The sequence below is a fragment of the Sorex araneus genome, chromosome 9, assembly GCF_027595985.1.
Source record: "Sorex araneus isolate mSorAra2 chromosome 9, mSorAra2.pri, whole genome shotgun sequence".
NCBI classification, from domain to species: Eukaryota; Metazoa; Chordata; class Mammalia; order Eulipotyphla; family Soricidae; genus Sorex; species Sorex araneus.
In genome coordinates, this window is record NC_073310.1 from 559,738 (window position 1) to 572,771 (window position 13,034).

The following is a 13,034-nucleotide window of genomic DNA, read 5'->3' on the forward strand; positions in this document are numbered from 1 at the left end:
TATGCAGAAGGCCTAGGTTCACTTCCTGGTTACATGCTACTAGGCGTGACCCCCCCCCAGCACTGAGCTGGAAGTAGCCCCTGAGCACTGACAGTGTGACCCAATCACCACCACCCTTGCTCACATACACATACGTCTACGAATGCTTTGAATATGTACATAACACATACACACAGGCGAATAATTTCCTTTCCCAACTCAATAATGAATTAGTAAATAAAGCAAACTGGTTTATGTACAGTGCCAGAGAGACAGTACGAAGGTTAAGGTGCTTTCCTAACATGCATCTGTGGCCACAACCTGGTTTGAATCATGACAACATATATGGTGCATGAAGGACCTGCATGCGTGGCCCTTGTGCATGGCCAGGTATGTCCCGCCCCCCTCCACCAAAACAAAAAATCAAACAAACAAAAAAAAACAGTAACATGCACATAAAAATATACTGAAATACATTTTGAATTTTGTAATATTGGGCCAAAACACAGGAACAAATTAAAGAAAGGGCCCAGAAGTTGATGCCTATAATTGGTGTGAATATGTGATTATGATTATGAGGTTGTTTGCTTACCAAACGAAAGACAAAGATTTACTGACAATGCAGAGTGAACACACCCAACAAGGTGGCAGGATTGCCCCCCCCTTAATTGTTTATTTACTTGTCAAAAACTATGCACACCGATGGGCGTGTGCACTAGTAGGCTCTCCAGGCGGCTCTGTCTCACCGCCCGTGTTCGGTGCTCTGGAATGGGCTGGATCAGGATGGCTGTTGGCCAAGGACAGGTGAAGGAAGAACGAGGACCAAGCTGGTTGCTGATTAGTTACCATTCATTCAATCTTCCATCTTTCTCATCTCCTGCACTCCTAGCTCCGTCCTCCCTCTGGATCTACTGCAGCCACCTCTTTCCCCCTTGCCCCTAGGCTACACACAGCCTGGTAGCAAAATCAACTTAAGAAAGCCCTTCCTGAGGGCTGCCAGGTTCAAAGTGAATACAACCTAGGGGTATTCCAAAGCCCTTCCTAACTGCCAGTAGGCAAAATACCTCTCAAGGGGTTTTTCTCCTTTCCTTAGTCCAAACACTCATTAACATCTTAATACTAGTTATTTTTGTATGGACATAGCAAGAGATACATTGAGGCTTGCAAGGCAACATCTTGCCACAGACTCAGACTACAGCACTCAGGCCAGATTAATCATTCCTAACCCTAGCAGGGTCCGAATCTAGTTATTACTTTTTGGATCATGACAGCATTTGTCCATGACCAAGCTCTTAACTTATAGTTAAGCTTTAGGCACTTTGGCCAGGCCCATCTCAATGCCAGGGTAGCATACAACTCACCGCTTGCCCTGGGTCCGTCTCATCCCTCGTCGGGACCCTGCTTTTGGGGTGCTAGGAAGTAAGGGCAGCTGAGGCTTAGGTCTAGAACAGATGCCCAGGAAGAAAATATTATGTAGAGTCAAATGATTCCCAGGTTACAAAAGGATAGCATTTGCTATAGTCTTCTTGTGTCCATACAAAAGGACATGGCTCTGAATAAACTATGCAAAGGACTCAAGGAGAAGAGAAAAAACAATATTTACAAGTCAACAGAACACAAAGAAAGAAGTTACAAATGAACACAGAGGGATGGGAGCACTGTGATGGAAGTAACCCAATAAACCTAAACTACCTGAGGCTATGTTATCCTACATTTACTTATCTGGTTTTGGCCCACATTTGGCAGTGCTCAGGACTGACTTCTGGCTGCGCACTCGGGAATTATTCCTGGCAGGCTTTGGGGACCATGTGGGATGCCAAGGACTGAACCCAGGTCAGCCTCCCCTCTGCTCTATCACTGCAGCCCTCTCAGGAGCTGAAGGAAAAATGCTTTTCCTGCCACTCCACAGGGCTACTCCCGCCCACATGTCTCCTTCTATCACCAAGTCCCTCCTCAGCTCAACAATCCCTGCCTTCTCTATGAAGCAGCAGTGTGATAAGATATTGTGAGCAGTTTTCTCCACGAGCTCCCGAAGCTGCTAGATCAGGAACATGAGGCTCACCGAGTCAGTGAACGGGGTAGGTACTAAAACATCTCATTGCTGAGACCAGACCAAAGCATGGAGAGTCAGGCAGGAAGGAGCAGTGGAGGGCACAGTCTGTGGCAAGAGCAGGAGTGGGAACCCAAGGGAAAAGGGGGCGAGAACCCTGGTCGAGCCTGGCTGAATGAGGGCACGCAAGCGACATGCAAGCTCTGCTGTCCACATGCTATGACTGCTGCAGCACCTCCAGTCCCAGTGAGGGCTCTCAGGACACTGAGTTTTGAGTGACAGTGAGCACCTCAGGCTAGCACAAGCCTTACATGGGGGTACACAGTGAGACCTCAGGAGCCATGCTCTGCTCATGCCCTGGATCAGAGCAGAGAAAGGGGTGGAGGAGACTCCCTCCCTACTCTAGGTTCAGGACAACCGAAGACATGTCAACCAGGTCGGGGGAGGGGCAGAGGGGGGGGAGAAGGGAGAGAGAGAGAGAATGCAGCTGACCTCAGGTTCCATTCCTGGCCCCACACACGGTCTTCTAAGCCCTGCCAGGAGTAAGCCCTGAGTGTCGCCGGGTCTAAGCCCATAGCCCCCTCACTGGCCCCTCAAACAACTTCTTACCTTCATTGCAAGCCAGGTGGGCAAAGAAGGCGATGATCTGCACTGTTTTACCAAGTCCAGCTTCATCTGCCAGGATGCCATTGAGGTTCTTCCGATAGAGCTTGGCCAGCCAGTCGAGGCCGATCTTCTGGTACTCTCGGAGCACGCCATAAAGCAGAGATGGGACACTAACCTTCACCTGTGGGGAAAGGCCATTGCTGAGCTACCTAAGTCTGAGTGGAGGCAGGGGAAGCCCAGAGGAAGAGAGGCTTGCCCTGAGCCCAGACCCCAGCCTCACCGAGCTGCTGATGCGAGCACTGCCTTTGGGCAGGATGGCTTCTGCCACAGCCGTCACTTCAGCAATGTCCTTCGTGTGTGGTTTCCCGATGTGCATTCTCTCTGCGGCTTTAAACTGGTCCATGATGAACAGCGAGTCAATGAGGACCACGTCCTTGCGGCCCTCCCGGTCCCCAGGGTAGTCTTCCACATCTACCAACGACAACAGACCACAACAGCAATTGTCGGGTCTTGGTGGTGCCAGGGCACAAACCCAAGGCCTCATGCAAGCACTCTCCTGAGGAGTCACATTTCCACAGGAATTTTGTTTCTAATGCACTTTATAAACTCACTGCAGAACTATCAAGTGCAAGCCTCGGTGACCGCGGGGCATCAATGTCCCCTCCCAACACTGCCTGGCATCCTGCCCCAGTAGGAGGTAGGTTAGAAGCATCACCCACAACAGGGAAGCAGGAGTCACCAGCTTCTCCTCAATCCCACTGTACTGTGGTCTCTGGGACCTTCCCCACTCATGCACCCAGGGCCAGGGTCTAATACTCAGAGAAAGTGTGTGGTCTACACATCTGGAAGATTAAAAAAAATAAAGTCTACAACCCTAGATTCAGGAAAATCATTCAAAAGAGTTGGAGCAAATGCCTTCGATGCTAGACCCCACTACATGCTACCTGGCACGACTGAACATCGCCCTTAGACTATCAGGCCTGTCAGGGCTGCCACTGCAGAGCCAAGAATCACCAGGAGTGCCCCACCTGCCAAACACTGCTAGCGAGACATTTCCCCTCTCCCCCATAAAAGGTAAAATAAATTCCTTAAAACTGGTGTGTTAAAATGACAGCCTGGGTGTGGGGTGGGGCTTGGGGATCTAGAAAACAAACAAAATAATTAAAAAATAATGACTTTCGTAAGTCCAGAGAAAAATATTTCCTTAACAGGAGCTCTGTAAGTACAGACTAAAGACACTACTCAGACTGCACTGTGCAGTACTGTCTCAACCATCCTGGCCAGCAGGCTGCAGCAGCAGGCAATAGAGACACCACTCAGCTGCTCCCTGAGCCCTCCCCTCTGCAACCCCAGCCCCCGAGCCGAGTCACTTGGGAAGCCGCTGCACACCTTCCTCCTCGCTCGAGTCCTCACTGTCGGGAGCAGGCTGGGGCCACTGGAAGGTAGGCAGGAAGGCGCCTTCATACAGCTTCACCAGATCCACCAACGGCAGCTCCGCTGCAGGGTGCAGGAGAGGCTGTGAGCATGCTGAGCGGCACAACAGGGACGGACTGACAGACCTCTACTCCAGTTCCCTCAGTGGGGTGTGCCATCTCCCTAAGCACAGTCTATCATGTTTCCCAAGGATGAACAAGTGCCCATGACCAACACAGGATCTCAACTACTTTAGAAAGATGGAGGTCTATAGAATGAAGTAACTCAATGTTGATCCATAAACATTATTTTCTGGAACCTATGTTAAGTGTATATTAAAGTTTATAAACTCACGATAATAGTAAAACTGCTCTTGATGGAAAATACCTGAGAAGATTAATAAAGATATCAAGGGTCAGGGGTCGGAGTGATAGTACAACATGGATGGCGCTTAAGGGGATACTGCCCAATGATGTCAATCAGAAAGGAGAGATGATTCCCCACCGATGGTTGCACTTACATGGAGAAGTCAAAAATGACCCCACAAAGAATCCAAACTCGCTGGGGCTGGAGAGGAGATTCAGGGTAGAGAGCACTTGTCTTTAAGGTGTGAGGGTCTGCAGTTGACTCCCATAAAGTCCTCCAAATTCAGAAAGGAGGGTGGCCCAACTCCTCCTCCCTCCCAAACTAAAGATCCATACACCTAGAGTTGCACTGGATGGAAACTATGGTGGCAATTGGGAGAGCTGGGGGTGGGAAGAGATAGAAGATATTTCTGGTGGGTAAAGCCCATCCAGCTACTATGTCAGAAACTCATGGGAGGATCAACTATGAGGGGAGAAAGGGTAACATGCTGCCCCCAGGCGCATGCTCCACAGCTGGGAATGAACACAGCAAGGGAGATGCAGTGAGGAACAGTGCACAGCATGACAGGGAAGCGGGAACCGCTGCGGAGTCGACATCTGCACACATGGCCAACAGCAGCATGTCAGAGACAGCCAGGAGCAGCGCAGGCTGCAGACTGCTGGATGGGCAAAGGCAAAGGGGCCCCAGCTCCCACATCCGTCCCCACTCCTAAGTCTCTTCACTTCAGCATCTGGGCAGCCTAAGGAAGGGCCCCAGCCCACCTTCTGTGGCTAAGTTGGACAGCTCAGACTGGTGGTCCACAGCCCCCTCGTTGGCCTCTTGCTCTTCGATGGTCTCCTCCTCATCTTCCACTGCAAGGTCACCATTGCGCGTCAGTAAGACAGGCTTGTCTTTTATAATCCTCCGGGAGACCCCAGAAGCTGCTGTGCCCAGCTAGAGCACACTCACAACTAATCCCTTTCGTTTTCATTACCCTGGGACCAGCGGGCATGGCAAACAGGGGACCACTCGCTCCGGTGCCCCCTTAGGGTGACAAACCCACCCAGGCTGCCATGTGGAACCCCGGAAAGAAGCCACCTGCCAAGCCTCTGCTGACATACACCACCCTCAGGGGCCACAATGTGGTGTCCTAGAGACCGACCTTCATCATCAGTTAAGGAAGCGCTGGCCTTCCTTTTCCTCACCGACGGCCCTGAACCCTGAAACACAGATGGAAATCACAGAGGAGCCTACGGCAGAAGCAGCCCCATACCGTCTACCCCTCTATTCCAACACAGAGGCCTCAACACAGCTGGCCGAGCACTTCCGGGAAGAGTGCCAGGGAACCCTGAGCACAATCTGTGAGCAACCCCTGAAAGAGAGAGGGGTACACACAGATCTGCTGTACCAGGCCCCCAGACCAGGCTCAGGCTCTGTCACTATGCTCAGCCACAAAGCCAATGCATCAGTTAGGCACATGCCAACCAGAAGCAGGTTTGACCCTCCCAGCAGAAGGACTGCACAATGATAGGGCACCCCCCAGCATCTCCAAAGGCAAGAATCTCTAGAGCATCAGAAGCCTGTCAGTCACCTCACTCCTGTTCTCTCTCAGTCCCAACTTACCAGAAAATTCTCCGGCAATGCCTCAAGTCCCTTTGGTCTCAAGTCTTTCCCTGAGAAAGGAACGAGATTCATTTCCAGGAAAGCTACAGAGGAGCCCTGGACGGCGCTCTGGAGCCCAAGAGGGAATCAGAACCTCAGCAGCCCATGCTCGCCTCCTACCTCTCCTGCAGCCTTTCTGCAGATTTAAGGCTTTCTTCCGTTTTTCTTCTAATTCCACTTGTAGTTTTATTTCCACAACCTGTATACACATAAAGAGTGAACTGAACACACATGTTAAGGATGCAGGTCTTAGAAGCTTCATAGCTGGAAACACTGAAACACACAATAAATCCAGGGTCGGAGAAGGGGGTTCACAGGACTGAGTGCATGCTCTGCATGTGGGAATTCTAAGACTGACCCCTAGAACAGGACAGCCCTGGAGGACTACAAGGCTTGACCCTAAAACCAAACCAAATGTCAAGTCAAAATTAGGTCAAAAAGAAATTTTCAGTTGGGAACTACTTTTTTTTTTTTGCTTTTTTGGGTCACACCCAGCGATGCTCAGGGGTTTCTCCTGGCTCTGCACTCAGAAATCACTCCTGGCGATGCTCAGGGGACCACATGGGATGCTGGGGATCGAATCCAGGTCCGCCGCATGCAAGGCAAACACCCTACCTGCTGTCCTATCACTCAGCCCCCTTAGTTGGAAACCTTTTCATCTTTTGTATCTAACTGCATTTTACCTGATTCTGTGAAGCAGTGAAGGATTTCTGGAGGGCCAGTGATAGAAGCCAGGGCCTCATATCTGAGAGGCTGGTGTGCAACTATGGAGATCCCCCAACCAGCTCAATATGAGAATGTTAGTAAAGAAACAGGCAGGGCAGGAGAGAGAGCACAGGCATCAAGGTGCCCGCCTTACACCCCATTTCCATCCCCAAGCACCACCAGGTGTGGCCCACAAAAACAAAACAGAACAGAACAAGAGGTAGCAGAAAGTGACTAGAACAAGAGGTAGTAGGAAGTGACTGGAATCAAGGGGGTGACTGAGAAAAGAGCCTTCAAGAAGGCTTTCAAGCATTCCTCTCCTGGAGCCTGTGATAAGCTCACAATTACCTGCTCAATATTTGACCAGAAATATTCTATTTCTCTAGCGGTGGAGGCTGCAATGCGTCTTAAACGGTTCTGCTCCTCTTTCTTCCCTCTCTCTTCACGAAGCTTCTTTTCCTCATGATGACGGGCAACAGTTCTGACCAGCTGGGAAATACAAGTTCCAGAATTGACTTGGTACCATGTCAGATTTCTAAGAGTTTCTTAGAAATTCTCTATGGTGCTCAGGAAAAGCTCAGATACTAGCATAAACTGCCACCCACATGAGTGCCAGCCTGTTCTAGAAAAAGCACCTTGCTGCACTGTACCACATCCCTCTCACACCATCATCTCTCCAGTTAACAAAGATCCCATTTGTAATGGGCGCCACCTCGACTGTCAAAGGGAAGCCACACTTCGCCCCTGGGGAGGACACACAGGCTGCAGATGTGGTCACCCCAACTTCCAGGAAAGACTGGCAAGAAAAGGTCCTCAAACCCCATTGAGAACCAGCGCCAGGGAGGTCATGCCCAGTGCTCTATGACACAGGAGCTGGACTGGGAGACAGCAGTGGGCAGGACGGCCCTAGCACACCCACCTTCTTGGCCGCGGCCATCTTCCACCGGCGCTCCTGGGCGAAGTCTGCAGCCATCCACTGCATCTCCTCCAGCAGGTAATCCCAGTGTGACTTGGGGCGGGGGGCCTCCTGTAGCTTTGGCAGCCGCCGGAGTGACCACAAGCCTTCTTTCCTTAAGTCTGCAATTCGCTGATGAATCTGGTTTTCCTAAGGGCACATGAAACTACTTGTGTCTCCCCAACATAGGTCACAATGTTCCTCAGGGGACTCTCCCTGTAAGCGCAGGCTAAAGGACTTTTGCACCTCATCTCAGAGGAAAGTAAAGAGCCTGCAGCCCTCACAACACCCCACAATATTCACTGGGTGGGGGGCAGGGAGAGAGGCAGTGCCTGGAGTTCACTTTCAGACTACCAGAAATGGCTGGGGAGGTGGCTTGAAGAGGCATGCGGAATCCCCATCACCACGTGGATCTAAGCAGGGCCTGAGGTGACTCAGAGTGGGGAAAAGAAATAAGCAGCTGAGTAGGGCGAGGATCAGACCAACAACACAGGCACATGGGCATGGTGCGACTGGCTAAAGACAATACTGGGTTCGGGACAATCCTAACCAGCTATACCCCCACAAAGCTCTATAGAATGAATGTCTAGTTTTTTGTGAACCCTTCAGGCTGAGAGCCTGCTATACTGGCAGGGGAGCCTCACCTGAGCTGGACGCCTGCCTGTTCCCAGCCACTGCCCGATGCCAACTCCACCAGGGCAGCTTCAAGAGTGACCTGTGACTTTGGCCCACTGACCACAAAGCAGTCCACTGTCCTTACTGTTCAATTATTAACTCTGACCCCCTTGGGCACTAAAACCAAATGTGAGCCGTAAGTTGGAACACATGTTTACATTCTTCTCAAGCACTTAAAAATGGTTTTCGAAGTATGTTTACCAGTGCAATCTGTTCTGCCAGCTTATCCTGAGAAGTATCTGGGGGTGGGCCGGTATTCTGAGCTGGGCTCTGTGGCTTTGGGGGAGCAGAGAGAGCTGCCCCTGGAGACCGGGAGGTAACTGGAGACAATGACTTGCTGGTTGCTGCAGAAGGTCTATTCACAGGAGAGGCCCTCGCAGGTGAGGGTCCTGGGCCGGAGACGCTGCTAGGAGCAATGGACAAAGGAGCAGAGGAGGCCGGCAGGGGGCGCTGACAGGGCTGGGCAGAGTCCACAGCTGGCCGTGTTGGCACCACCGTCTGGCAAGGAGAAAAGGAAACACGGCTCAGTACCCAGTAATGAATGCCAGAGATGGTATCACCACCTGAGCATGCCCCACATGGACACAAGCAAACAGACCATGATGAACGCACACTGAGCCTGTGTACAAGAACAGTAACAGATCCTACTTCCCACAAGACCAAAGAGGAGCGGTACAGCACTTGGTCCCTTACCCTATGCAAGCCTTTTTTTTTTTTTTTTCTTTTTCTCTCATGCTGTTGCTATTTAAGACCATCACTGTAAGTGGGGGATGAGGGCCAGCATGTGGTACTGGGACTGCACCCAGGATTTCCCACAGCCAAGGCTGTGCTCTTATGGGCCAGAACAATAGTAGAGTGGGGTTAGGGAGCTTGCTTGCACACGACTGACCTGGGTTCAATCCCTGGCATCCCAAATGGCCCTCAAGATACTGTCAGGAGTGATTCCTGAGTGCAGAGCTGGAGTAACCTCTGAGCATCGCTGGGTGTGGCCCAAAATCCAAACCAAAAAAAAAACAAACCAAGACCTGTACTCTTCCACTTAAACCACAACTTTGGCTCTTTCTAAATGTCTAACTATAGTTTTTGTCTTTTGGAAACTTCCCAGTGCTCACCTCGCACCTCTCTCTAGCAGGCATACACATTTTCTGTACACTGCCCAGGGCAGGGGTGCTGCAAGATGCAAACCCTCCTCCTGTACTGCTCTTGGACAGAAGCCTGCAAGACTAGAGGGGCCTAAGCCTGGAGAGGATGCAGCCTGCCTCTACCTGGAATGCTGTCCTCCTCCTCCAGGGCAGAGAAAGGAAGTTCTCCTGTCATCCAGTCATACCACAGCACCAGCTGGCATGCTGGTTGTGACTGCTTTTCACATGGGGTGTGGCTTAGGAATGGCATCGAAGACTATAGTGTACACATAGCCGAGAGCATGGGAGACCTCCCTTTGTGCTCATTTCCAGGAAGCATGCCAGCCCAGCCCAGGCTTCTAGGAACAAGCTGCACGGCTTCCTCAGGAGCAGCGCTGAGACCACAGCAGAGCGGGCCTGTCACTTCCTTCACAGCAACCTCAGGGCAGCTCCAAGACAGAGCACAGGCCTTGAAGCCCTGCTGCCAAACAACAGCCTCTCCTCTCCCCACAGCCTCATGTGCTGAGCACAGGTTGCCTGCCATATCCGTATGGACAGAGACAAGGCTCCACCACTACCCTCAGGCAGCAAGAAAAAATGACCCTCGGGGCCGGAGCGATAGCACAGCGGGTAGGGCGTTTGCCTTGCACGCAGCCGACCCGGGTTCGATCCCCGGCATCCCATATGGTCCCCCAAGCACCGCCAGGAATAATTCCTGAGTGCAAAGCCAGGAGTAACTAACCCCTGAGCATCGCTGGATGTGACCCAAAAAAGAAAAAAAAAAAAAAAAAAAAGACCCTCAAGGACATGTCCATCATAGGCACCTGAAGCCTGACAGACACTGAGTAAAGGAGCTTTCATCTCACTGCTATTATTTCAACCAAACAGTCCACTGAGTCTCCACTAGCCAGAAGGTACTTGCCCTCGAAGCCCCTGGAATGATCCCACAGAATCCCAGGGGAGCAAGGCTGCTTTTCAAGATGAGGTCGATCTGACATGACTGACGTCCTTATGGCAATGATGCTGGCTCAAGGATCCACAATTCCTGAGGGCCTAAAGCAGTTCACTAAGTGTCAGCAAAGGTATCTGGGTAAAGCCAGTTAGCAGGAGTGGAGGTGTTAGCTGACATGAATCCTGCATCACTCCCATCACATCCGAGGTATCACTGGGGAGCGTGCTGTAGGCTAGGTTCCTTTAGAGAGCATCTGTGGGTGACGAGACACCCTAGCCAAGCCCAACTGACTCCCAGATCAGGTGGCCCAGAGGACACATCTCCAAACCTGTTCTCACTTCCCCAAAACTCACCACAGCAGAAACTGTCCATTCTGTCGTCAGGTGGACAATGGGGAAATTTGCACAGCTCCCATCCCTGAGAGCAGCATGAGCAGTGTTCTGAGATGTTACGTTAGTAACACATTACATTAGAGGCAGTGAGACTCAGCTCCAGCTACTTAGTAAACTTGGGCTAAGCATGCCTCTTTAAAGCAATCACCTGGAGAGCTTTAATAACTCCTAATGTCTTTGGGCTGGAAGGAGTACAGTGGGTTAGGCACTTGCCTTGTACACAGCTGACCAGGGTTTGATCCCTAATAGCACACATGTTCACATCCCTGAGCCTTGCCAGGGGTAAGCCCTGAGAACAACCAAGTGTAGCTCCAAAAAAAAAAAAAAAGACAAAAAAATTTTAAGTAAAATAATATCTTTTGGAGTATTTTTTGGAGTTGGGGAAGTGTGTTTCTTTGGGCTATACCCAGCAGCACTGGGGGCTATTCCTGTTTGTGCACTTGGGGGATGGATGGCAAGATCAGCTGATATGGTCCCACTGTTTCGTGAATGACCATGCAATACTAGGGATCAAAATGGCAAGGCAAGCACTAAACTGTACTATCTCTTGCCCCCCAAATTCTGAAGATTTTGTGTTCACTCTTTCAGATCACACCCAGCAGTGCTGAGGCTCCAACCTGGGCCTTCTCAGTGTGAAGCATATGCATAGCCACTGCACCATCCTTCAGCTCCTCAGGCACTTTATCAGGCCTGACTGGCAAGCCTGAGCGCCAGAGCTGCAGGTGGGACTCAGCTATGGAGGTTGTGTTGGGGCCTGGCAGTACCTGGAAATTCCCTGGCAGTAATCTAGGGATCCAACCAGGGGCCTCCAGCAAGTGAAGCAAGTGACTCAAGTGCTCAGAGTCTCAACTTCAGGCTGCTGAAGTCTGCTGAGGTGAGTCCAGTATGCAGCCCACCAAGAACCTCTGCTCTGAGGAGTCCCTCACAGCTGAGACAGAGGCAAACACAGCTCCTCTTCTCCTTTCACCTCTCAGAACCTCCCATGCCCTGCGTACCTGAGGCTGGGGGGCAAGCTGCGGGATCTGCATGTGTGCCTTCCCGGGCAATGGCACATGCAGGGCTGGCTGGGCAGGAGGTGGAGGCGCTGTAGAGAGCTGGCTGGGAGGTGGTGCAGGGACCAGTGTATTTGGTTGTTGAGTCTTTGCTGGGACTTGGAGCTGGGTCTGTGGCTCTGCCATCTGCTGTGAGAACTGTAGTGTGGATGAGAGAGGCGTAGCAGGGAGACCAGTAGGGGGCAGCCTGCCAGGGAGTTGCGGTGGCGGTGTGTGCAAGCTGGCTGCATTCTGCACCGGAGGCCCAGTGGAGGGGTCATACTGCTGCTGACTTTGCTTCTGTCCTGCCAGCTGAGTGGCCTGAGGAGCAGGAGGCATTCCTCCTGCAAAAGAGCAAACAGCCCACCTGTACTGACCCCAGAGCCGGGAAATAGCGTGCCAACGTGAAAGGGCACAGACTTCACATCCTGATGCTTGTCAGTCATTAGCAACACTCTTTCTCTCACACACACATATACACGCACACACTTAACTGGTGGGAAATTTATATTAGATCAGATCTCCAGTTGTAAATGAGCACACGCAGAAGGAAAGAGAGGTGGTTGACCTTTGCAAGTCAGCATGAAGCAAGACAGTGGAGGACAGGCACAGGTCTCCTGCTGCGGCAGCAGGATGCAGACCACATAAGTCCAAGCTGGAGGGGCTCAAGAACAGGAGTGTGGCCAGTGCAGTGACACAGAGCGATCTCTAGGACAGGCCATGCTGCGCTATAGGGCTCAGAGAAACCCCCCTTTGCAGAAAGGGTCCTGCACGCACACTACCTGGACCACCCAGTTCAGCGACATGGGCTGTGACCCTCTCTGCACTCCCTCTGCTGAGCTAAAGGGCCGAGTTCTGGTGCCGGGTCTTACCTTGGACTGTCGGCATTAACTGCTGAAGAGGGACTCCTGTATTCACCCCTGGGTGCTGGAAAACTACCCCTTGGTGACCCACTTCAAGCCGAGGTCTCTTAGACTGCTCTAGAATAATTTTCAGAAAAGGTGCAGTTTGGTGTAAAAATAAAACCACATAGTAGTAGATAAAACGTGTGTTTTATAATCTTTGAACAGGAAGATCTCTGTATGCATGAACTAAAATCCAGAAGCCATAAAAGATAAGGTTGGTAAATATATTTTTACATTAAAAAT

At 51.2% G+C, this 13,034-nt stretch overlaps 1 protein-coding gene across 14 annotated transcripts in view; it reads right to left on the reverse strand.

The window, feature by feature from the left end:
• The window catches only part of EP400 (E1A binding protein p400), an 80,671-nt gene that overhangs the window by 39,300 nt on the left and 28,337 nt on the right, over window positions 1-13,034 (reverse strand). For 11 of the 14 annotated variants that reach the window (XM_055146695.1, XM_055146694.1, XM_055146701.1 and 8 more), the window contains 12 exons: window positions 12,759-12,866; window positions 11,851-12,230; window positions 8,592-8,888; window positions 7,680-7,865; window positions 7,109-7,249; window positions 6,176-6,254; window positions 6,017-6,066; window positions 5,556-5,613; window positions 5,176-5,265; window positions 4,025-4,132; window positions 2,916-3,106; window positions 2,639-2,816 (listed from right to left, as the gene is read on the reverse strand). In XM_055146695.1, the coding sequence (XP_055002670.1) occupies window positions 2,639-2,816; window positions 2,916-3,106; window positions 4,025-4,132; window positions 5,176-5,265; window positions 5,556-5,613; window positions 6,017-6,066; window positions 6,176-6,254; window positions 7,109-7,249; window positions 7,680-7,865; window positions 8,592-8,888; window positions 11,851-12,230; window positions 12,759-12,866 (1,866 nt within the window). The remainder of the gene's footprint in view (window positions 1-2,638; window positions 2,817-2,915; window positions 3,107-4,024; window positions 4,133-5,175; window positions 5,266-5,555; window positions 5,614-6,016; window positions 6,067-6,175; window positions 6,255-7,108; window positions 7,250-7,679; window positions 7,866-8,591; window positions 8,889-11,850; window positions 12,231-12,758; window positions 12,867-13,034) is intronic. The other 3 variants (XM_055146699.1, XM_055146698.1, XM_055146692.1) reach the window with 1 other exon arrangement.